This window comes from Gymnodraco acuticeps, unplaced genomic scaffold (assembly GCF_902827175.1).
Source record: "Gymnodraco acuticeps unplaced genomic scaffold, fGymAcu1.1, whole genome shotgun sequence".
NCBI lineage: Eukaryota > Metazoa > Chordata > Actinopteri > Perciformes > Bathydraconidae > Gymnodraco > Gymnodraco acuticeps.
In genome coordinates, this window is record NW_022990459.1 from 2,566,402 (window position 1) to 2,591,415 (window position 25,014).

Here is a 25,014-nt window from a genome sequence, read left to right on the forward strand (position 1 = left end):
TTGGATTTCAAATCTCGTATTGATTGAACCCAGGTTGCATCGTATTGTGTTGAATGTGAGTTTTGGTTATTTGCCGACTGACAGAGAAGAGTGTATGGCAGCGTGCTGAAGCCACTTTTAAATTTGCTTCTGCTTCTTGTCTTGATGTTTTCCTCGCTCTAGTCCCTTTACCTTGAACTTCTCCCTGAGCTTTGTTTACCCGCACCGCTCCTTTGCTCTCTCTTAATGTCCACGCCCTCCCCTGAAAAGCTACTTTCTTAATATTGCTTCCACTGTGAATGAAAAGTGACCTTAATGTACTTTATTTTGAAGCATTTCTGTTCCTCTGCAGGTAGGAGTTGAAGCTTTTGATCATACATCATGTTTTTGGCATCCATTTTTAACACTTTTCGCTAAAGCATCATTACCCATATCATTGACTTAAAAATGTGTTTCAGGAGGATAGCCGAGCTGTACATCTTTACAGTAACAGCTCTGGGGATCGTTTATAACTTTGAATACTTTTTACAAACTTTTTTTATAGTTATTTACCATTTTTTTTAATCTTTGATTGTATCCTTAATTGTATTAATCTGTGTGAATCTGTGCTGTTTTTCAATCTTACCCTGTTGCTGGTAAAACACTGAATTTCCCCACAGGGATTAATAAAGTTCCATCTTCTCTTATCTTATCTTATCTTAAACCTCCATTTATAACTTAGACTTTAAAACCTTGGTTCAGTTCCAAACCTTCACGTAAAAATGATGTAAAAGGTTGCAAAAGCAGCAAAGTTTGGTCTGTGATGCGTGTGTGTACACAGTATGTGTCTGTGCGTGCATGTGTGCATGTGTCCACATCATTGTTTGTTTGTCTGAATTTGTGTGTGTGAAAGTGTACATGTGTGTTTTTGCAGCCCCCACTCTGTTCCAGATCGTCTGCGTCTCAGAGTGAATCGGGTGAGCCTCCAGGAGTACGACCGACTGCAGTACGACAAAGACCGGCTACGAGACATATGTAAGGATCTTTTAGGTGGCTATAATCTTTTTTTTTTTTTTTAAATCACATGACGACTCACAATGATTATGTAATTTGTGCCTCTCAGCTCATTGTTTTGGTTTTCCAGCCCAGCATGATGCCGTTTTCATTCACTCTCACTGTTCTCAGCCTGTTAACTGCAGATATAAGAGACGAGCTAATAAACATAGTGAAGCATTTAGCAATTAAAAACATTAAGGAGTAGGTAATGAAAGAGAATATTGGAAATACATTCAACAGCTGGACACCAGCATGACTTTAAAATCTGAATCAGAAATTCTTTATTCACCCCTGGGTGAAATTGAGCTTTGCGACAGTGGTTCCATTAAGTATTTATAGAAAAATAAGAAGTAAGAATAAAAGGTGAATTAAAATTCAATACAAAAATATATTATATAAACATAATAATTGAAAGTAAAGATGTCCTAAAATTAAATAATAAAATATTATACAAACTTGGCAGTTTAGTTATTGGATAAATGATTGATCATGTTGCTTTGTAACTGCTGAATGTGTGAATAGGCACCTGTTGGCTTCACCATATTAGTCTTTTGAAATGTCAATAAATGCAGCCAAGAAAACTCTTTTTTTCAATGTATCATCTTCTAAAGTGTGTTTTTGTATCGCAGCCATCCCTGTAGGCATAGTGGTGGTGAGGGGGGACTGTGACCTGGAGACATGCAGACTCTATATCGACCGATTACAGGAGGCAAGTTTCCCCTTTAATCTTCATCAATGCTCATCATCACTTTAACTTCTGTTCTGTTTCCTCAACATTATTATTTCATGATGCATATTGTTTATACACGGATTATCGCTGGGAATGCTGAGCCGCTCTTTAGCTGTGTGTCAATAACGAGCTAACCTCTGTGTGTGTTTCATTTGAAGTTTGTTGTTAACCTTGAAACCTGTGTGCTGTGATTATTAGGATTTACACCAGGCGCCATCTACTGGCCACAGAGTGCACTATCAGGTACATCCCTTCTAGTCTCTTTTTGCTGTAAAAGCTGGGTTATTATCAGTTTTGGCTTCGTATATAAAATGCCATCTTCCATAGTGTCCTCTTTCACCCTCTGACCCAGATGCTCCAACCTTGAGCAGCCGCTATCTCCCTTAAGGAGGGGCTGCCCTAGCAAGTTGTTATTGTTACCAGTTTGTGACCAGGCAACTGTCGGTCCCATTATTGTTGTGGGACGCCTGGAACACATCCTTCTCGGGGTGTAGATGACCCCGAGCCATAAGCGACAACAACTGTGATTCAGTGTCCTCAGCTGTTTAGTCTATCTATTGAAGAATGTTGATTATTACACTGAACTAGTTAAAACCTGGAGCTACAGGAGGGTGCTTCAGAATTGATTGTGGCATCTCTACCGTGTGGTCAGACACGTGACATGTCTTGTGAATTCTCCGGCCGAAGCTCCAAATAAACCGTCAGTGTTTGCCATCAAAGCTCCAGCTCTCCATCGTGTCTCTCTGAGTCCTGACTCCTATTGCTTCAGAAGTTTCCCCCACACCATCAATAGGAATGTTTACAATACCTCAAATCTGGGGATTTGGACATTTATCTTAAAATATTTGTTTTCAATGTCCAAGATGATATGATATCTTTGTATATTATACTAGAGCTGTAGCTTTACATCACATACATACATATAAATGTGACACATGGAAGATAGACAATTAAGTTAGGTAGAAAATACTTTTGATAAATAAAATATATATGCGTAATTTAAGAAACAAAGAAATACACACAGTAAACACAGTATGATACAAATAAGAACATTATCTTTTTAAAAAGATATAATAATTTCATGAACTAATCACATTTGTATATGATATGATCGTTTAATAGTGATGATATGTTTTGTGATGTTGGCCTATCCTTACAGACAAAGGAATTCCCCTAAAAAAACATGATTAAAACAATAAATAGTTTTTAGTTTTTACAGACCGACACCCATGTTGCGTAGAGTTCTACCTCACCGGGGGGAACCCTTTCTGGACATATAGAAAATAATTTCAACACTACACACTAATGTTCGTGATTATCTCTGTCTGTATTTATGGTTCAGCTGCTCAACAAATAACCTTTAATAATATGTTTCTCTTTTGCTTTCTTTAATTAATCCGACATAAATATCAATGTTTCTCTACATTCAGTTTCTAGTTGGAAGTGATGATGAAGTTCATGAGTCTGATCCGTTTGTGTTCAGGATGAGGTCCGAGGCGTCCCGCGGACAAGTTCAACGAGCAGACTCTCTCCCCACTGGAGCTTCTTGGACTGTGAGTGACTTATTATTATAATTAGGATCAGTGGCAGAGATCAAAATAAAACCAAGGTTTTAAAAAAATATTTTATACATAACTAGATATGAAAATCTTCCAGGATACTAAGTAACTTTTATTGTTGCTTAGCACAATGTAATCCTGTTTTATTACTTAATTTATAAAACTAAAATCAGCTGATCTAGTGATATGATTACACACAGATTTCTTCTTCTTCTTCTTCTTCTTCTTCTTCTTCTTCTAATTATACAGTTGTTTACACATACAGTTTTTCTTTGCTAAGTACTTCCTGTTTACATGCATGTCTCTGCTCTGCAGCCACATCAACTGACCGCTTCTATCGTATCGACAAGGCTCAGGTAAAAACAGATTCAAAATGATTGATGACCAATGTTTCACCTGCTCACATGTGTTGACAATGCTCTGTGTTTGATGCATGTGTGTTTGCAGGAGCACCTCCACTTTGTGACGGAGATCTGTCAGGACGAGGTGTTCATCCTGGACCACGAGGGCCCGTTGGGGGGGCCAGGGTCGTCCACGGGGATGCCTGATCTGGTGGTGGAGCCCTCTTCTGGGTACGTCAGCACACAAACAGAAGATACTGTATTAAAGATTATATCATTTATCAACATTTTGTAAAAACGGCCACTTGCTGCACTTGTCATGTTTTCGACATAAGTGAACCCCAATTGAATTCCTTCTGTCATTTGTTTTTCTAGTGTTTCCTTGACATCAGATGAACAAGGTAAAACACACACACATTAAAATGAATAAAACCTAGTTTGTAGCTGTAGTTTAGCGCCTGTCAAAACAAAAAGTGAAACCTGTAATAATATGATTTTTCATATTGTTGTTGTGAAGTTAAAACTTCTTTGCAGCAATGTTGAGCGCATCATCAAATGAGGGAAACTGGATTCGCCTGTAGATACACTGATATTTATTGAGAGACAGACAATTACGTACGGCCGGGAGATCATCCTAGTTTCACACTGTCCTTGTGCTCCACCAAGGTAATCTCTGCCCCAAAAGACACAAAACATCTAACCAACACGAGGAGAGGCGGGCTCCCAGAAAGCCCGCGTATACCTAATTAGTAGCAGATGTGAGACAATGGTCTACTTGTCTCAAAGAGATCCAGACAAGCCTCAACCTACACAGGGGTCTTTGACTGACTACAAGCAGATGTTTGCAGTATCACAGATTCTATAAAACAATAAGAAACTCTATAAACAGATCAGATGAAAATATTCTCTTACAGATTCACTCTTTTTATCAATCTATTGATAACCAATTAACATTAGTCTAAGAATATTTCAGTCAATACTTAAAATCAATAAGCGTCCTCAGAGTTGGGTGGGCTCAGATACATTCATTACATTAAAAATAGAACAAGATTGAAAAACACTTCAATCACCATGATTGAACACAGTCAATCATAATAAAAATCACCTCTCTTCAGTGCTTGGCATTTTTGTCAAAAGGTACAATAATAAACACATAGGATACAAAATATTATAGCAAAATATATGTTTCAAAAATAAGATATTTTATCATTTATCACTCAGTTAATCTCATTCATCAAACACAAATTCTAAATCAGCTTACATCTCAAAGATTTACTTTAAGGCAATTACTTATTAAAACACAATTAGAATTTAGGATTTATAATAAATCCAATTGAGGTATAAATCAGAATCATGAGAGATCCAGCTAAGGTTCCTAGTTAAGGTATAAATTCACAGTGATGAATCGATCAATCTGTAATCTGTAAAGTTACAGTGTCCTCAATCTTTAACATTACTTTACGTTTACTTCATTACGCTTTATTCAAGAGTAAGGCATGATATTTAATTAATTACATTACTTCAACTATCAATCATTATGTCATTTCAAAATCTGAAGGGAAAACTAAACAATTCTCAAAATGTTTAACAATCTGAAGAATCAAACATTTTATTGTATAACAACCTGAAAAGGAAAAAATCAAAACATCTGTTCTTTATTCAGAGCATCAACTGTAATCAATTTCAAAACATCTGTTTTACCTGGTAATGATTAAGGATAGTAACATTGTCTGTTATAATATTAGAAATATCTTATTGTTCAATACCTTATAAATCTGAAAATATCAATTAATTAATTTAGTGTGAAAGTGTAATCTGATAAAATATATTTATCACCACTATTTAACACATATCTGTTCATTGGGAATACAAAAACAATCATTAATTGTACATCTGTAATCATCTGGTCATTCAATTCAATGTTATCTTTGTACGAGAGCCAGAAGACATGTTTTCCTCCTCTCTTTATGACACAGAATGTCTGGTGTGTAAAGGCATCCTGATACTGTAGATTAGCACTGAGGTGCTGATTGGCTCAAAACTCTTCTTCATCAGAGCGCCATAACTCAATTATCTGTAGATTAGCACTGAGGTGCTGATTGGCTCAAAACTCTTCTTCATCAGAGCGCCATATCTCAATCCCCCCCAATTGCTCTGCTTTTGTGGCTCAATTCAGTGAGCACTTTATGATCTCCCAGTGAAACAGAGGCTCATCTGCCTGCATTCCTTCTGCTATCTGCTTGAGAGCAGTGCACCTGCCTATTCCAAGTGGCACATCCAGATGCCCCCCCCCGTGATGGGAGAGGTTATGAAAACATCTGCTCCTCCAATGAAACATGGAAACCTTGTATGAAGCCATCGCTCGTCCTGCGAGCGAAAATGAAGAAGCATCCCATCTCATCAGAAAGTTGAAGATTAGAATCCTCTCATCTCGAACGACCTCCTTGCCCGTGGATAAGTTGCTCTCTGCAGCCGCAGAGTGTGATCCTCTCTCTCTGACCCTTGGCCTTCAGAGCTGTCCTAGTTATTGGGTTAACACTTGATAGGGATGTTTTCCTGAGTGCAGACAACTCAAGGTAATGGATTAGCACATTATCATTCAATTACAAAAATAGGATAGGCCCCCTCAGAATGATTTGGGAGCCTTCCTGACACATGCACATTATAAATGTAAGGTTTGTGTTAGTCATTTAACATGCAAGAATCATATACTCATCAGTCCAAAGCAGATAAATGTTATTTTAAGTTAAATGTGAGCTAGTCCCTGTGGAATAACCCTTTCTCAATGATTCTAGATGTTATATTAATTCACCATTTACCGTTTGATCAAGGATTAGTTTATCAGGAGTACATTTCCTCTTCCATAAAACATAGGTTTGAGAAATTAATGTTCCAATATGAAATCAATTGCTCAATTTCTCAATATAATTTGACTCTTCCCTCCCTTTTCTTACATATTGTCACATATGAAATAATAACTTAGGAGTCTATCTAAGCATGGTATTGTCTATATAAGCTATTAATCGAGAAAACTCAGTCAGTATGCAACTCGCAAATATCTCTCCTCCTTCCTATCCCTCTCTTCCACATCTCCCTCTCATCCCTCTCTCTTATTTCTGTTAGATATGAAGGAAAAACATACAAGTCCATTTAAGCATCTGAGTTACCACCGTTACCAAACGGGTGTGCCGCGGCACACTGGTGTGCGTGAGGCAAATCCGGGTGTGCCGTGGGATTTTGTGACAACCATACATTATTTTTTCAATATACAACTACACAAAAATAATCATTTATTTTTTTTAATTTACTATATCAGTACTTTGTAGGTTTATGTACGTAATCTGCGCGACTTGCGCGTCCACATCTCCACGTGCAGTGCTGCATAAACATGGCTGAGTCAGCGATAACTATCGAGGGGTGGAGGTATGCCCATTATTTTATATCACGCAGTCTATTCTTCTTCTCTGTCTTCCGGTTGTTGCCTGTATTAAATGACAAATACACACTACCGCCATGGATTTGATATGAACGAGGCGGCAGTTAGCAGCTAGCGGCTAGCTAGTAATGATCTAGTGATATCGGTAATATTAACTCCATTTAATACAACATTTACGGTACAAGATTCAATCATACAGCCCATGTAGTATGACAATGAATTACAGCAAACATGTGCAATATATCCATTATTACAGCTCCGTGGGATGGCAGTAAGACGATATGGATCCGTTCCCATTGTGCATCCATGGGTAAAGATAAACGCAACTCACATTGGTTCCTCATACAGCATCTCTGTAAACTACGTGTATTCACTGAATTTCACTCTCTGCCTTTAACGCTCGTTGTAGCTTCAAAAGCTCCAGCCAGAGCCTGGCTCCAGCACCCTCCCATGAACGTGCCGGGCGGCGCGGTCCCGTGGATTAGATGCGCGTTCATAATGCAGAGGGAAATAACTCTCAGAATAACGTTATTAGCAAATGTTTTACAACTTGAGGAACGAATGTTTTTTTTAATAAGGGCTATACAAGTGTTCATACTGGGTAGTTTATTTAGTTAAAAAATTATCCAACGAGTTACAGACCACTCTTTCCCCATGTAAGTCAATGGGAAAAGTGTTTTCGGGCCTGGCAACCAAACCGGAAGTGTAGTACCGCCGTTTGGCCAGCACGAATATTTTCATCTGAGTCCGGCGCACTACCTGGGGGCTTGACTACCGCCGCCTGCTGGTAAGGAAAGTTATTGCCACTCACGCATGCGCAGTTTGTACGTGCTCGGCGAGGAAAGTAACGAGTAAAGTACCGAGTTACTTTATGTAGATAGTAACGAAGTAGTGTAATATATTACATTTTTTTTTAAAGTAATACATTTATAATTTGTAGTTCCGGACCATGGACAATGCAGCTTCCTTGCATTGACAGTTGTCTGTGTTGAATTTCTGCTGAGTTTCTTTTGCCTCATTTTCTATTTTGTGACCTGTCTGGTGTAAATGAGTGTGTTGCTGGTTTGATGAAGCCTAATTTGATAAAGTTTCAAATTAATTCCGGAAATATTTCGTAATATATTTGTCTTTGTCACATTTTATTTGGCATTAGTAAATAATTATGCACATTTACAGATACTTTACATAATATGAGTGATAACACGTGTTATAAGGGCTATCTTTTCACAATAGGTGTGCCTTGAGATTTTTTTTACTTGTCCTTTGGTGTGCCTTGGGCACAACAAAGTTTGGGAACCACTGGCATAAATGATAGTGGGCGTCTGAGGGTGACATTACTGAGAAATGTCAAAGAAATTCAAAACCTTACATTTTAAAACAGGTTTGCATTCCTCCACTTAAGGTGACGTTATCATTGGAAACAATAAACCGAACTATTTTGATGTAGAATTTATAAATTGAATCGTTAGAGCAGAACAAAATGGTTGTATTGTAGCCTGAGTTCCGTGCAGCCCTAGTTTCAACAGGTGTAAACATGGTCCATATAATGTGAATACATGCAGAAGTAGACAGTAAGAGGCCCCTGACATCGTATTTGTTAAAATAGTAGGGGCTCTTCACTCTGCATAGCAGTATGAATAGCCTTAAAAAACAAACAACCCACTCCGTGGTAACCAGAGTCATATTTCTGACCCATATGCCCTAAGTGAAGCCGTTAGTCTCATCTAACTGACCCAAGGGTTGGTGCTGGTGTGACAGTTCCAAGTGTTCCAGCTTCCAGTTCATGGCTCGGTGGGGGGGAGCAGACCCACGTGAGACAGTGTCAATGGCTGTATTGTTTAGTGTGAGGAGCGTCATTCTCTCTGGGAGCAGGAAATGGTGTCCATTCTCGGACCAAACCATTAATGTCATGTAGAGCAGCCATAGCATCTCTGTGACTGCACTCAGCCGGACTGTAGCAGGGTAGAACTGGGTGACTCTTAGTGAAGCTGTCCAACGCCATTAGACAAAATGGAACCACGTGCTAACAAAAAGGACACAGGGTCATCAAGTCTCTCTTTACCATTGGCCTAATCATAAACAAATTAGTGGGAAAAATGTGGAACACTAATCCATCATGTGGAATGTTGAGTTAATTTAAATAATTACTTATGGGTTGAAATCAAATTAACATTAACATTAGAACCAAAGTCAGTTAACAAATTTGACTTGCACAGATCAGTAATCAATACACCATTTTTTCCAGCTCCTTGATGAAAACGATAACAGGCAGGGATGCAAACTTGTCATCAATAAAATATAATTGGGGTATGGACAGGGTTGCTAACTTTGGGTACCTGGCTGGAGTGAGATTTTGATATCATGGGTTTAATTACACACATGCGCACGAAGCGACTGCTATCGTGTCCGTAGCGGGACCTTAGCATATATTTAGGATATATATATATAATATATATATACAAATACACAATATTGGACACAGACTATAAAGGGCACACAGTTTCATTAAATAATGAAAGTCAAACACATGTTTGTTTCCACTGTGTTATTGTGTGCCTGTCGCGATAAGCAACTTATTGACTTATCGGCTCCCGAGTATTTGTGTTAGATAATCTATGGTAGGGCTAACCCATACAGTGGTGGGGCTCAAATCAGTATTTGAAATGTAATTACATACACGCTATATCGCCCCCTTGTCAGTGAAACGCCACGCGTGAGGTTTAGAATATTTCCCTGTCTCAATCCAAATTGAACTGTATGAAATTAAAATAAAATAAAAACATTTGTCTTGTAGTAAATAAAAAGGCGACCTGGAGCCAATCCTGCCATTTCCTCACAAGTGAAAGATTTCACATGCTGAAAACCCAACCCCCGCAGGGGGTCTGGGGGGATTCTCCACCAGGAGATTTTTGAAATACTAACATAAAATACACATTCTCTCTTTTAGAGGAAAAAATAAATCCATCTATATCTACGCGACATATTTAAATGAAGCTGAAACTGCTGCTCCTCCCATAGGGAAGAGGCTGTGTGAATTACTTCGAATTACTTTGAAATTACCCCATTGTTCTTTGTGTCAAAATGGAAGGTTTCTGGCTAACGTTAGCTTAGGTACTCAGATCTTGTTCTTGAGTACAAGTAGAAGTACCAGAGTGTAGGAATACTAAGTTACAGTAAAAGTACTGCATTCAAAATGTTACTCAAGTAAAAGTATAAAAGTATTGTCATCAAAATATAGTGAAAATAGCGACAGTAAAAGTAGTCGTTGTGCAGATTGGTTTATTTCAGAATAATATATATGATATGTTTTATAATGATTGATCATTAAAGTGTTCTCAAAGCTGGTAAAGGTGCAGCTAGTTTGAATGACTTTGTATACTGCAGGGTAGCTGGTGGATTCACTCCAGGTGGAACTAAAGTCTGATTAAACACTTGGTTATATTTCACATCATTCATCCACATCTGTGAAGTAACTAAAGGTATTAAATACATGTAGTGGAGTAAAAGTACACCATGTACCACTGAACTGTAGTGGAGTAGAAAAATAAAGCAGCAAAACATTTTAGATACTCAAATAAAGTACCAGTATCTCAAAATTGTGCCCAAGTATAGGACTTGTGGAGTTTATGAACTTAGTTACTTTACACCAGTGGCTATACAGATAGAAAGACTAAGCCTTGCACAGAGGCAAGAAAAGACATTTTCAAAATGCTCAAAAGTTCTGCCAAAAAAAAACTGACTGCTGAAATTAGATCTTCCTTTGTGCTGTGGTCATAAAACCTCCAATGGGTCGCGCCGTGGTCTGCTTCAGATTATCTTCTCCTTCCAGAGGTCACGCCTGTCTCTGACCCCGTGTCTTGCGTTTTATTTTATTTTCTTCTTCTGCCGCACCAAGCAGAGTATAGAAAAGGATGTTGAACTATATTTAAAACTGTAATTGAACTTCAACTCATATCCATTATCTGATTCCAGTGGCCAGTTGGAAACAGATAATGACAAAGTTTTCATTTTGCATCAATCGTGCAAAAGGTTCAATCACCATTGTGTCTAAGTCTTGTCTTATCTGCTTTGTTTCGGAATGTGTTCAATACATTAGGTTATTTTATTTTCATTATTACCATACAATACATAGATTAAGAATAAATGAAACAAATAATATAACATTGACCTATTTGAGCAGACAGATGACCCGCAGTTATGCCTCTGAGGTTCCCGGGTGTAAAACAGAGGCTTTTTTTTGCTATTTATTTTCCTTTTGCGGAAATTTAGATTCATTTGACCTTGGCTGTGGACTGATTCATTTATTAGTTGTTACAAAAACATGCACAAGACGGCAGGTATACAAACAAACACGAAACAATTATACAAACAAACATGAACCCGCAACAAATATCAGGTGACAGATAAACTCATCCAGTTTAATTTTAATCCGAATTAGGGAAACTTCAGCGGGGGTAGGGAAATATCAGTACTTATTTTTACTTATTGTTTTTTTTTTTTTTTTTTTTTTTTTTTTTTAATTTAATTTTTTTAAACAAAATCCAATTCAATAATCCGTAAGTTTATTAAACACAGTGTGAATGTAATATTCTGCCACCACCCTTCCCATTTAATAGCTCAATTTAGTTCTTGAGCTTATGGTGTGATTAACAGAAAATACAAGTCTGTGTTGTTAAACATTAATTCAGTTGATGAGCAATAAACGACCTTATTCTCAATCAAAACCACTATGCAAATGTAGTGGTAAAACTGCTCAACCGACCGAGAGCAGAGATATTAATTAATTTAATTAATTCTAAGAACGGAATCTGCTGAAGAGTAATAACCACATTATTCTCAATCAACAACCACTATGCTAATTTAGTGGTGCTCTGCCCTCCCCGATCCGGAGAGCAGAGACTTTTAATGAATTCAGTACCCTTTATTTTAACAACAGCCAAATTCAACAACCCCTCAGTTTATGAAACACAGCGTGACGTAATATTTCGTATCACGTTTCCCGTTAATAAGAGTTCTGTTTAGTTTCAAAACTCATAATGGTGCGATTTAAGAAGATACGACACTGTGCTGTGTTTATCCTCGTGTGTGCTGCTCCCACAGGGGGGGGGGGGGGGGAAGTTGCCCACACCCTGCACCCGCAGCAGCAACAGGAAAATTTCGAGGCGAGTTGATTTAACTAGTTAAACCGTTGAAATCTCCAGAATTCGGCGATTCGTTTCAGTACAAATCTTTCACATTGCTTTTAAACCGAAGTTCCACATTACTGATGCCCTCTTTAAGGTCTCTCCGAATGTTTGCCGTGCACACACACAGAGGAAACCAAAAATATTGCATCTATCTGTTCCACAGGTAATTTTATACCGTCAATCACAGAGTCTGGCGAGACAATGTCAAAATATAGATTTGAAATTACACTCACCAGCTCGACGATTTGTTGGTAACCGTTCGCGACGCCAATTGTGAAGTAAAAACTTCTTTGCAGCAATGTTGAGCGCATCATCAAATGAGGGAAACTGGATTCGCCTGTAGATACACTGATATTTATTGAGAGACAGACAATTACGTACGGCCGGGAGATCATCCTAGTTTCACACTGTCCTTGTGCTCCACCAAGGTAATCTCTGCCCCAAAAGACACAAAACATCTAACCAACACGAGGAGAGGCGGGCTCCCAGAAAGCCCGCGTATACCTAATTAGTAGCAGATGTGAGACAATAGTCTACTTGTCTCAAAGAGATCCAGACAAGCCTCAACCTACACAGGAGTCTTTGACTGACTACAAGCAGATGTTTGCAGTATCACAGATTTTATAAAACAATAAGAAACTCTATAAACAGATCAGATGAAAATATTCTCTTACAGTTGTGGTACTTTAAGACAGGAATATGCCTTATTTTAGCTTCCTATGAACCACTTCTGTGTAATTGTATCTATAAGTAATGTCCAAAGAGATATCTACAGATGCAAATTACAAAAAGCAAATGTTTCAGCCTGAATAACTTTTCAGAAAAAACTGCTGTCAGCCCCTTATTCCTCATTTTCAGGCTTGTTATGACAATAACAATAACAATAAAACTCCTTGGGGATTTGTTCTGGAGAAGCTGGAAGATATTTATGGTGTCATGTGAGAAATAAGTTATTTGTATTCCTGGGACTCTCCAGTCTGTTGAACCCTTTGTCCGAACAGGTTTCATGTGTATCCACTTTCAGTTTTGCTTGCCCTTCAAACAACACCGAGCTCAGTCCCCACTCATAGATTTAAAAAAAAAATGACTTGTTCTCAAGTTTGTTTGTTGTTGTGTTGTGTCTTCATATCATTTCCAGATACATGTTAAAGATTGACAGAAACAACATTTTCTCATAAAATTACATACGTGACGTTAAAACCTCAAAATCACTGTTGTTGTGGCACATTGTTTTAGTTGAATGTGATCAAACGTTTTTTGGTGCCTTTAGCTCCCTAAGAATCACTTATAAATCCTGGTGTATAAAACGAGTCAAAATGAAGGCAGGCAATCGGGTTCATTTGTCATTAAGTATTTTTTTAACTGTGGTTTTTAGAGCAGTTTGATGGCTCCAGAGATAAAATATTCTGCTACATGGAAATATGTTTGACTGTCACCTGTCTGGTCAATTCCCTGACAGACTTTGCATTTGCAAGGAAGTGAAACTGAAAGTTCAAAGTCAAGAGTTCAAGAGTCCCAGCAGAGAGGATAACATAATCATTATGTTATCCTTTCTCTTCCTTTTTCTTAAGGTTTGTAAAAAGAGTCAGACAGTTTTTCAACATACAGGCAGATATGTTTATCAAAAGTGGAATATGTTTGCAGATCAACAAGTGTTTCCATGGAAATCGACTTAATATGCAGTGTCATGATGATGATTTCTGTCTTTCTGTTTGTTTACAGCCCTGCTCACAGCTGCCAGTACAGGAGATCTTTCTATGGTAATCCCTCAGACACACACACACACACACCGCTGATATAGAAACCATTTTAACCTGTTGTCATCCGCTGCATTTAACTGACATTGAACACTCAGACAAACATCCTTTGTTAAACCACTTCCTTAAATCTCTGAACAGTGTTTACAAGCATTGCCCAAAGCAATTTTTAAGAACCAGTGCAGGAAGCAGGCTCAAGAAAACACAGGATATCCATTGAATTTTCATGGTAAACCATGCTATATATTACGAAAATACATAAATGCCAACGTTTTTTAAACGAGCTCAAAATTAGCTAATAGCTAAATCTGGCATAAATCCTCTCTTCTCTTTTTTTTTCAGATGAATGTTTTATATATATGATCCTTGTTAATAAGTGGAGTAATAGTGAGCACTCTGTATTTCCCTTGTCTTCTAAAACCCTAACCTGTTTCCTGTGTGTGTCTCCAGCTGACGGAGTGTGTGCGTCGGGGCGTCAGTCTGTTGGTCAGAGACTCTGTAGGATGCTCAGCGCTACATATAGCGTCTCACAGCGGACACACAGAGCTGGTCAGCTTCATCCTGCAACAGGGTGAGGATGTGCATGATGCAGTGAAGTGTGACACATGATTTTAAAGCTGCTTTTTAGGGTATTTCAGATGTAAAAATCGTGTCTAATACTCTAAACAAAGAGCCATTACAGCCTTACAAATGTTGTTATTTAAGTCGGTTTCCCGGTGTAAGGGAGTTCTACTGCATATGTAACAAAGTCATATAAAGGCTTTAATAACCCAGAGAGAGCTGTATAAAGTCCTCAAGTAAGGCCACTACATTTAAAACTATAAGTAGAAATAACAAAACAAAACCTGAAGATGTGACGTTCGAAAAATGTATCTCTGTAGCCCGCTCCCCATCTTTACTATATCTTTAAAACTCATTGCTACATTAGACACTCCTATTTAGACACATCTGAATCTCCAACCAAACTGTTGGACGTCAAGTGGCATTGTGGGTAATGTAGGCCAAGACGAATGTTTGCCATTAAAGAGACCTGATGTGATTCTGCTGCGTCCATGTTTATATTTGTGTGCCCATCATGAGTTTGACATTGTTGTAGGAATATTACTTTAAGATAAATGTGTATTTATTTAATACAGTAAATGATCATTGTCATCAAAGCTGCTCCTGCTTCCTCCTCTTCAGGCTCTAAGGTGCTTCTGGATTTGACGGACAGAGAAAAGTATGTAACCTATTTATAAAAAAAAAAGTTACTTAAGGATTCATTCTGCTAGAGTAATATACTTATAACTGTTAAAAAACCACATACCCTTATAGTGTGAGATGTTTCATGCCATCATACCTCAATCCTGTTTTATCTGCTTTCTGTTTGACGTCAGTGTGGTCTTCACCTGATCAAAACAACCACAATGACGTGTGTGACATTTTGAGTATCACAACTTACCTTTGTGTGTGTGTGCAGAGGAGACACTGCCTTGCACAAAGCAGCCTCAGAGAAGCATCACGCCGTGTGCAGACTGCTGGTGCAGGCTGGGGCGTCGCTCGAGAAGACCAACTTCCAGGTGAACACACTCACTCACACACACACACACACACTTCCCGTAAGTCTGGCTGAGTCGTGTCTGGAAGGAGAGCAGCAGGTAAATGATTCACAGAGAAACAAGTTCACTGGATCTTTCTAGGGTGTGTCTCAGGGGGAGCCCCGTCCTAATCTGTATGCAGGAATGTTTTAGCTTTAGAAAACTGAGCTGTGTGTTTGTGTTTGCTCTGGGTTCACTACAAGGTTAAACTGTATAAATCCCAAAGAAATGATTCTGCCAGAGATAAAATAACATAACAATATAACAAAAGCACAAGGATTAAAAGAGAAGGAAAACTATAGAGTAATATATGTACAGTTTATAAAACGGACAAGTCAAATCAAGCAATCTGATTGGTTCTTAGCCGTGATATACTGAGCATATACCACGGGTAGAATTGTAAGTTACTTTTCACAACAAATCAGTATCCCTCCGCGTCTGAGAAAAAAAATGTATACCGTTATACCGAAAAACAGTATACCGTTGGGCTGAAAAGCAAACTGCTTCGCGTCGGGCCGAACCACGCCCCTTAGCTGTGATATAATGAGCATATACCACGGCCTGTCGTGAGCTATTGCTTAAATATAAAGGACATAACAATAATTCACTTGCAACTAAGAACATTTTAGTCAAATTAATAAGCTATAATTGTAGAAAAGGCCCCAAAGTTATAGTTATTGATATATATATATATATATATATTATTTTATTATACAGAGATACCTGTTAAGTTGTGCCTTCATAGTGGGGAGGGGCTAACCCACTTGTTTTGAGTGACGTCACACATCAGAGGGTGGAGCTCCCATGCCGAATTTGAACATTTGCTTTATCGTGTGTCCATCTGGTGTCAATTTCAGCACAGTGTGACAGGGGTTCTATTTCGTCCCTACTGACCGCCAGAGGCGGTGCTTTAAGCACTGGATATGTCCATCGCGCGCATGCGCAGCTCGAGTACCAATAACAACAAAGTCACCTGTGACCCACGTGACACCGGCTATATCAGCCGGTGTCGTCAGAGGATCTGTTCCTTTCATCTTCTCGCTGCGCGAGGGTACCGTGGCTACATTTTTGTAGCCTACAGCGTTCAGGTTTGAACGTTTTGATCGGAGGGATTGCTCTGCAAGCAGCTGGCCGCGTGCAGCTTCGCGACTGACAGTCGGAGCTACGGGTCGTTAACGCGTCCTCCAGGAGCTGTGGCCGGTTGTGCGCTGTCAGCTTGTTGCTGGTGATGGCTGTGTCCCCGCACCCTCTCCCAGCCAAGTTGTCCTGATTGCTGTCTTATTTTTGGTTTGGCTTAGACTTTCTGGTGACGACAGTGTTCCCGCTTCCTCTCCCATAAAGTTGCCCTTATTCTCTTTTGAAAGTTCTGCTTGTGGCTTTGTGCCCGAGCTATCATTAGCATTTGAGTCCCAGCTTTGGCTGTGTCCCTCATTCAATTTACTATGGAAAGCCCAGAGTGTCATACTTTAAACCCGTTCTTCGTTTATATGCAGAGACTAAGGTAAGTACTTTCTATTTCTATTTCTAGATCGTTGTATTACTGCTCCTAGTACTAGACTCCTAGCACTAGGATGATATGAAGAGAACATATTCACTGCGGGTGCTGTGTGCTCTGCATGTGCGGTTACTACTGTAACCAAGGCCTACGGTTCTATGCGGGCTGTTCTCTTTCTTAGAAGCTAATTATCTGGTCTTAACATTGTGTTCTGACTTGGTTGCTTGATTGTTAGCAGCAGCCGCTTGGCTAACACCTTGCATGTACTGTTAAGCTTCATTATTTAACTCAGCCGGTGAGGGCAGTGCTCTCGGTCCCGCTCCCGGAGAACGCATGGTATGGTTGCAGTAGCGCTATATCGTTGTATTTACTGCTCCTAGTACTAGACTCCTAGCACTAGGACGATATGCAGAGAACAATCTTCACTGTGTGATGTGTGCTCTGCATGTGTGGCCATTAAGGAGGATTTCATCATCCCAATATTATATTATCTAGTGGGCAGCCGTTTGGCTGACACTTTTAGGCACCGGCCACAGTTACTACTGTAACTAAGGTTCTAAGCCGTAAGTACTGGCCATAATTACTACTGTAACTACGGTTCCAAGCCGTGTAAGTACTGGCCATAGTCAATACCGTAACTACGGCTCTATGCTGTGTAAGTACTGGCCATAGTTACTACTGTAACTACGGGTTTAAGCCGTAAGTACTGGCCAGTTACTACTGTAACTACAGTTCCAAGCCGTGCAAGTACTGGCCACAGTCAATACCCAGTGACGTGTGGTGAGGTTCATGGCTGGTGAGGCACTGACTCTTTCAGCGTCAGATTTACAAATATTATATTTTGACCTTAATCGAAATGTTCGGTTATTTTCAAAAGCTTTTTTAGTCTGATGTTTCGATTCATTTTAAACAGACTGTTCAACAAAAGGATACCAAACATCTAAATATTGGATTGTTCTTTCTTAGTAAGATCCCATGTTCATTACAATTGGGGTCTTACCTTGACTTGAAGATGAAGTCCATGCTATCCTTCTGGACAACAATCTCCATTACATTTTTGTAAAAGTCCTCCTTATCTTCCTCTAGTTTCAAAAGTCTAGCTTGTTGTTTGCGTCTGGGTAGAATAACAGTAGCAACAAGAACCTGTGGGCTCACGTGCGCCCCCTTCAGTGCGGCAGAGGTTATGGCTGCCTCTCCTGGTGTTCATTGCCGTTGTATGATGAGACCAGCGGGCCTAAATATCATATAGGCTACGTGAAATAAGTTATTTAGAGACTATGGATGGCGAGGATAAATGTAATAAAGGGATCTACAAACATTACATTGGTGAGATACAGTGAGATGGTGCAGGCATGCGCTTAGGGCCCGCTTTCCAGACAGTTTCTGTGGGGTGACGCATTCTGAGGTGAGGCAGATCTCAGCTGTGCCTCACCTCCCCACACAGTAACTGGCTTGAGCGCGCTCACAAAATGGAGCACTGGAGCGTGCCGCCCAAGCTAGGCAGACCAGGCAGCAGCTCTCGGGTCTTCGCAGACCTGTGCCCACTCCCAGCAGGCCCAGGGGCCGCTCCAGCAGCCGCACTCAGCCGCCAGATTACAGGGGTGGTCTGCAGAGGTCTTAGCGGCCCACTCAACCGCCTCCCAATGACTTCGTGCCCCAGGTCGCCCGCCTTCCAGGCGGCCTCGTGCCCCAGAGCCTTACCGGCGCCCCCCAAGAGGCTCCAGGGGCCGGGGGGCTGGGCCCTGAAATCCCGGGGGCGGTCGTCGGCTGCTTTCCCAGCAGCAGCTCAGTTACTGGGCGGTCTGTACTTCCATCCCTTGGGTGGTTTTCACCTTAACCCAGGGGTACGGACCGCAGTTCCGGCCCCTAGCCTTCGGCTGGGTCTAATTGACAGTCGTCAGCGATCCGGCAGGGGCCCTAGCTCTGGCCCAAGAGTTGTCCGTCCTTCTGTCCAAGGACGCAATCAAGCCAGTAAGACCCTCTGCTTAGCCCAGGGGGTTCTACTCGGCGTACTTTCTCGTGAGCAAGAAAGTCGGCGGATTTCGCCCGATCTTGGACCTCAGAGGAATCAACAGATTCCTGAAGGTGCTGCCATTCTATATGCTGACCACTGCATATGCACAGGTGGAGTGGTTCTCAACCGTGGACTTGAGGGATGCCTACTTCCACGTGGGCCGGGCAAGAGGGTGCCTTATATTCAGTTCCTCCGGCCCTTGGGCAGACTGGCAGCTGCCTCGGCCACTGGGCCCTTAGGCCCGCTGTCGTTGCGCCCCATGCAGATGTGGCTGAACAGCCTTCACTTGGACGCCAAGTGGCACAGGCACAGGGAAGTCAGGGTGTCGCAGCATTGCCTCCACTCTCTGTCACGCTGGAGGGGCAGGGCCTATCTCCTGGTGGGCGTGCCCATGGGCGCCATCCCACCCCGCCAGGAGACAATCACCATAGGTGCATGTCTCTCAGGGTGGGGTGCAGTGCGGCAGGGCAGGACCGTTCAGGGTCAGCGGTCTGCCCAGGAGAGTGCGCGCCAGGTCAACGTGCTAGAGCTTCGGGCTGTGCAGCTTGCACTCATGGACTTTCTACCCCAACTGGGGGGCAAGAATGTGCGTGTTCCTTGGGGACAGCATGTACGTTGTTGCTTAGACAACAGTCCCTTCTAGACAGTGGACGTTCTCACTCCACTCTGAATTTATGTGGCTGCGATTTCTGCCCGACATGTTCGGGTCGACGGCGCCACGGCGGGGTGCCACAGGTCGGTGTCCCTCTTTATGAGAGGGGCTTGACGGCAGCGTCCCCCTAGCACCCTGAGGGCTCCGGCTTGGGACCTGTTCCTGCTGCCGGATGCCCTATCATCTCCTCCCTTCGAGCCCCTGGCCCAGGTGGGGCTTAGGTGGCTGCCCACGAAGGCAGCATTTCTGCTTGCCATAGCCTCAGGGAAGCGAGTTGGGGAGTTGCATGTCCTCTCCATAAACAATACATGCCCGAGGTGGGACTCTCAGGCGTTGCCCTTTGGGTAAATGTGGCATTCCCGCCCAGGGTCCTTCCACAAACCCACTTCAATCAGCCTGCCCAGCTGGCACGCTTTGACATTCAGGAGTACGGCATTCAGGAGTGCTGTGCCCTGGGGGTGCCCAAAGGGCATATATCAAGGCTACTGCCTGTATACGGCAGGAGGAGCAACTCTTGATTTTGCCCTGGCGGCACTAAAGGAGGTTATGCCCTCTAACCAGTGGCTGCCCCACTGGGTTGTCGATACCATCTCACAGGCTTACGGGGCCAGTGGCCGCCCCCTGCCATCAGGCTGAGATGCCACTCTACAAGGAGCATCTCAACATCTTGGGCTGCCCTGAGGGTGGTGCCCCTGGAGACCATCTGCGCCGCGGCGTCGTGGGCGTCTTCTGGCACATTCTCCAGTTGTCATCAGGCCAATGTCGCCACTCCCCATTCTTTGGGCATGGTCCTTTTGCCGAGCTCCGCTGCTTCCAGTGGTGAGCAAGGGCTTGGATTCTTCATGACATTGTTGGTATAAGTCATCCAGTGCTTAAAGCACCGCCTCTGGCGGTCAGTAGGGACGAAATAGAACGATAGTTACGGCTGTAACTACGGTTCTATGAGTCCCGGATGACCGCCAGAGTTCCCTGTCATTCAGAATTCTTGTGTGCTCGCGAGAAGATTCTGGGAACAGATCCTCTGACGACACCGGCTGATATAGCCGGTGTCACGTGGGTCACAGGTGACTTTGTTGTTATTGGTACTCGAGCTGCGCATGCGCGCGATGGACATATCCAGTGCTTAAAGCACCGCCTCTGGCGGTCATCCGGGACTCATAGAACCGTAGTTACAGCCGTAACTATCGCTTTATGGACTGCATAACATTTACAAATCATGAACTGATTACTTGACGGGCTAGATAATAATTCACAACAAGTTTTATAATCCATTAATGTTTTTTCTTGTCTGTCCTCCATCTTTTATCGTTAATTCCCAATTGCAATATCAGTCAAAAATAATCGCAATTAGTTATTTTTAACCAAATCGTGCAGCCCTCTAAATGACAGAAAACTGTGTGTGTGTGTGTGTGTGTGTGTGTGTGTGTGTGTGTGTGTGTGTGTGTGTGTGTGTGTGTGTGTGTGTGTGTGTGTGTGTGTGTGTGTGTGTGTGTGTGTGTGTGTGTGTGTGTGTGTGTGTGTGTGTGTGTGTGTGTGTGTGTGTGTTGTGTGTGTGTGTGTGTGTGTGTGTGTGTGTGTGTGGTGTGTGTGTGTGTGTGTGTGTGTGTGTGTGTAGTGTGTGTGTGTGTGTGTGTGTGTGTGGTGTGTGTGTGTGTGTGTGTGTGTGTGTGTGTGTGTGTGTGTGTGTGTGTGTGTGTGTGTGTGTGTGTGTGTGTGGTGTGTGTGTGTGTGTGTGTGTGTGTGTGTGTGTGTGTGTGTGTGTGTGTTGTGTGTGTGTGTGTGTGTGTGTGTGTGTGTGTGTGTGTGTGTGTGTGTGTGTGTGTGTGTGTGTGTGTGTGTGTGTGTGTGTGTGTGTGTGTGTGTGTGTGTGTGTGTGTGTGTGTGTGTGTGTGTGTGTGTGTGTGTGTGTCCTCCAGGGGAAGACGGCAGCCCAGCAGGCGGAGGGAGACTCTGAGCTCGCCGGCTTCCTGAACGCTCAAAAACACACACCTTCTGCCAACCACGAGGACCTGGAGACGGCTGTCTGAGGCACACACACACACACACTCTCTGGACTCTGCACACACTCGTAGTGGAGACTAATCTGAGAGAGAAAGTGTAAAAAAAAAACAGACTCTGCAGACGAACAGTGAACTGCCTCGGCTCCCAGCAGCACCGCAGTGGACATTTTAACGGTCAAATATTTATTTGTATTTATTTATTCATATTCTATTTATTGGTTGTGCTGATTGACTGAGTGTTTGCTCGTTAAGGGTTCAGGATGTAAGTGCACTTTGAGCGGCCGCCGTGAGCTGAACTCGTGAAAAAAAAGTTCATAAGAATGGGTTCAATGTGTTGATGAAACATTTAGAAAATATTTCTGTTATGACATAAATACTACAGTTTTATATATGTTTACCCTATGTGTGCCAAAGACATTACAGTCATGTAGTGTCATATCTATTTAATGTTCCTAGAAACTATCACAGTGGTTTGTTTTTCACATAAATCTCTGCTTTCATACCAAATGATGTAATCTTGATGTTTCCATCAGCATACCAGGGTCCACACTTTGATCAGGTTATTAAAGAATAATCTTATTTCAACTGTCTCACATTAGTCTGAGTTCAGAAGGAAGGAAACTTTATTTGTTATCGCATCTTGTTTCCAACGTTCACATATACAAATACTGAAACAAAACAAGTACAGGCAGTGGTCTAATGTTTGGGATATTAAACAAATAAAATACTAGTTAAATACACACATTTAATAAGAATATAACATAAATATATATATATATGTTGGTTGCATACTAACTTTATTCTTAGGGTTCGTACAAGGTTGGGAAATGCTTCATTTTAACTTTAGAGTAAAATAATAAAAATATGGTAAAGGCTTTTGAGTTTAGGAACCTTTAAAGTGCTTGAAACTTAAACATTTTACATTTCCAGGCCTTAATAATAATAATAACATTTGTATACGGCTGCTTCAAGTTTATATTGATTTGTATCATAAGATAGATACATTTTGGAATTACTGGTTTATTCTACAAAGTTAATTCCGGAAGAACACATCTCTTGATTAATGCTAACCTTGTTTACAGAACGTCTGGACACAGATGGTAAAAATTGAAATCTGAAATATAAAACTAAGCCTGTATCGGCTCAGTATGGAGGGGGAAAAAACACAAAAATTACCCATAATGCAGGCTGTTAATTATGGAGGACCTTTTTTTTTTAATTGTGTCTTAAAACATAATCAATTATTTTTTATATTTTAAGACGTCTGACTCTGACACTGTTAAATATTTTAATAAATAATATTTAACTTTTATTACTGTGCCCTTGACCCAACAACACTTTCATACGCAGCTTGTGTGTGTGTGTGTGATAATATTCCTCATTCCATATCAAAGCAAACATTAAAAGAGAACGTGTGTGTGTGTGTGTGTGTGTGTGTGTGTGTGTGTGTGTGTGTGTGTGTGTGTGTGTGTGTGTGTGTGTGTGTGTGTGTGTGTGTGTGTGTGTGTGTGTGTGTGTGTGTGTGTGTGTGTGTGTGTGTGTGTGGTGTGTGTGTGTGTGTGTGTGGTGTGTGTGTGTGTGTGTGTGTGTGTGTGTGTGTGTGTGTGTGTGTGTGTGTGTGTGGCAGCATTTATCCAAGAAGAAAAGAAACGATCGGAGCCATATTCAATGCAATATGAATAGATGACGTCTCTTTTCATTTCTATATTAATCGTTTACATTACATTAATGTTTTGACCATTTAGCACCGAGGAGTATTGAATGTTTGATTTGACTTCAGCTTCAGTGCTGGTTGGGTAAATGTTTGTCTTGTTATTTAATTTTTATTTTGTGTGCATGAATGTCCATGGATTTAAAACAGCCCTGTTAGGTTTCTTTTCATGTAACCTGTAAAGTTCGAGCTGTTTTCTCCAAAGCATGTGAGGAACTATTCAGTGTATCAAGTGTAGCCGTCGTAGAAGTTTGAAGGCTTTTAAACCTAATGTACATTATTGAACGCAACAACATGGGGAAATCACATTTTCAATAAGACTTTTTTTACGAGTAATTGCTTAAGTTTGATGTTTTTATACTGATTTATTCCTGTTTTCTTTCACACAGAGAGGAAGCTTTATTCTTATTACTTATTAGACTTCTTCCAGAGCTTTCAGATATATTTGCCAGACTTCCTTCTTATGACTAAAAGCTCCCGAAGACATCAAATGTTCATAAAACCTTTTTAATATTTCCATGATGAAGAATTCACCTTTCAGGTTGTATTTTTAGGTTTATAGAAGTCAAAATGATTCATCATTAACTTATTAACACAGGTTTTTCTTCGCTTTTAATATAAAAGGACAATGTACTTGTCATAGTTAGTCCTCCTAATGAAATGATAATGCTTCTCAAATTTGGAAAAAAAAAATCGAAATTAAAAAAAAGTCAAGTAACCAGAAATAAACCTCAGTATTTTTTTCGAGACATTAGATTTTATTTTCATATTTCAACCTAGTATTTGATTAGTTTCTCGTTGTTATAGCAAATAAAAAGCAAAAATTGCTAACAAATATATTAATAAACTGGCAAAGTCAAACATTGTTTTCTTTTCAAATTAAAAACAATGTTTTGCTTTGGGGTGACATTAAATTCAGTGTTAAAAGTTACACAATTATAAAAAAAAAGCTCATATGGCACTCCTGGCTTACAGCTTTTCCTTTTAACAATGTTTGGGATATTCTGCTTCACATTCCTTGACCAAATCCAAATGTTTAGATTAGAAATGTGAGTTTTCCTGTCCAACTTTGTTAAATCCTCAAATGTTTTAAGCCGAAGGACTTCTACGATGGCTACCACTTTCACCCTCCAACTCTGAGACTTCCTCTGAGTGTCTGGAGATTATACAACAGAACATGTGTGTAAATGAAATCCTGACCTTTCCTACAAAGAGACTATATGATAGTCAAAAGCTCTGAAGGACATGCACACACGCTTCTCATCGAGTAGAAACGTTGTATTAAATCGTCTCTCATCAGCGTTAGTTTATGCATGGCGTTTCCTTACCTCCTTCCTCTGGGTTATGTTCTGGTAATGGCATAAAAGATGGCATTATTGTTGTTTTTAATTATTATAGTTTTAAATGGTTTCTACCTGACTTTCCTCTGAGGTTGGACTTTTGCTTTTGTATTTTTCTGCTGCTGATGATGATGATGGGATTACTTGAAGTTTGTTGTTTTATTTTATTAATTTGTTAAAAGAAGATGTGATGCTGTGAGTT

At 40.7% G+C, this 25,014-nt stretch overlaps 1 protein-coding gene across 11 annotated transcripts in view; it reads left to right on the forward strand.

Moving 5' to 3' along the window:
- The window catches only part of dgki (diacylglycerol kinase, iota), a 72,962-nt gene extending 47,951 nt beyond the window's left edge, over window positions 1–25,011 (forward strand). For 6 of the 11 annotated variants that reach the window (XM_034225827.1, XM_034225829.1, XM_034225828.1 and 3 more), the window contains 12 exons: window positions 893–1,008; window positions 1,644–1,723; window positions 1,943–1,987; window positions 3,228–3,297; window positions 3,619–3,659; window positions 3,751–3,875; window positions 4,020–4,045; window positions 13,989–14,026; window positions 14,474–14,594; window positions 15,206–15,242; window positions 15,483–15,582; window positions 21,678–25,011. In XM_034225827.1, coding sequence (XP_034081718.1) covers window positions 893–1,008; window positions 1,644–1,723; window positions 1,943–1,987; window positions 3,228–3,297; window positions 3,619–3,659; window positions 3,751–3,875; window positions 4,020–4,045; window positions 13,989–14,026; window positions 14,474–14,594; window positions 15,206–15,242; window positions 15,483–15,582; window positions 21,678–21,788 — 910 coding nt within the window. In that variant the 3' untranslated portion in view covers window positions 21,789–25,011. Of the gene's footprint in view, window positions 1–892; window positions 1,009–1,643; window positions 1,724–1,942; window positions 1,988–3,227; window positions 3,298–3,618; window positions 3,660–3,750; window positions 3,876–4,019; window positions 4,151–12,942; window positions 13,927–13,988; window positions 14,027–14,473; window positions 14,595–15,205; window positions 15,243–15,482; window positions 15,583–21,677 lie in introns of those variants that run through there. The other 5 variants (XM_034225831.1, XM_034225835.1, XM_034225832.1 and 2 more) reach the window with 2 other exon arrangements.
- The last annotated feature ends 3 nt before the right edge of the window (window positions 25,012–25,014 follow it).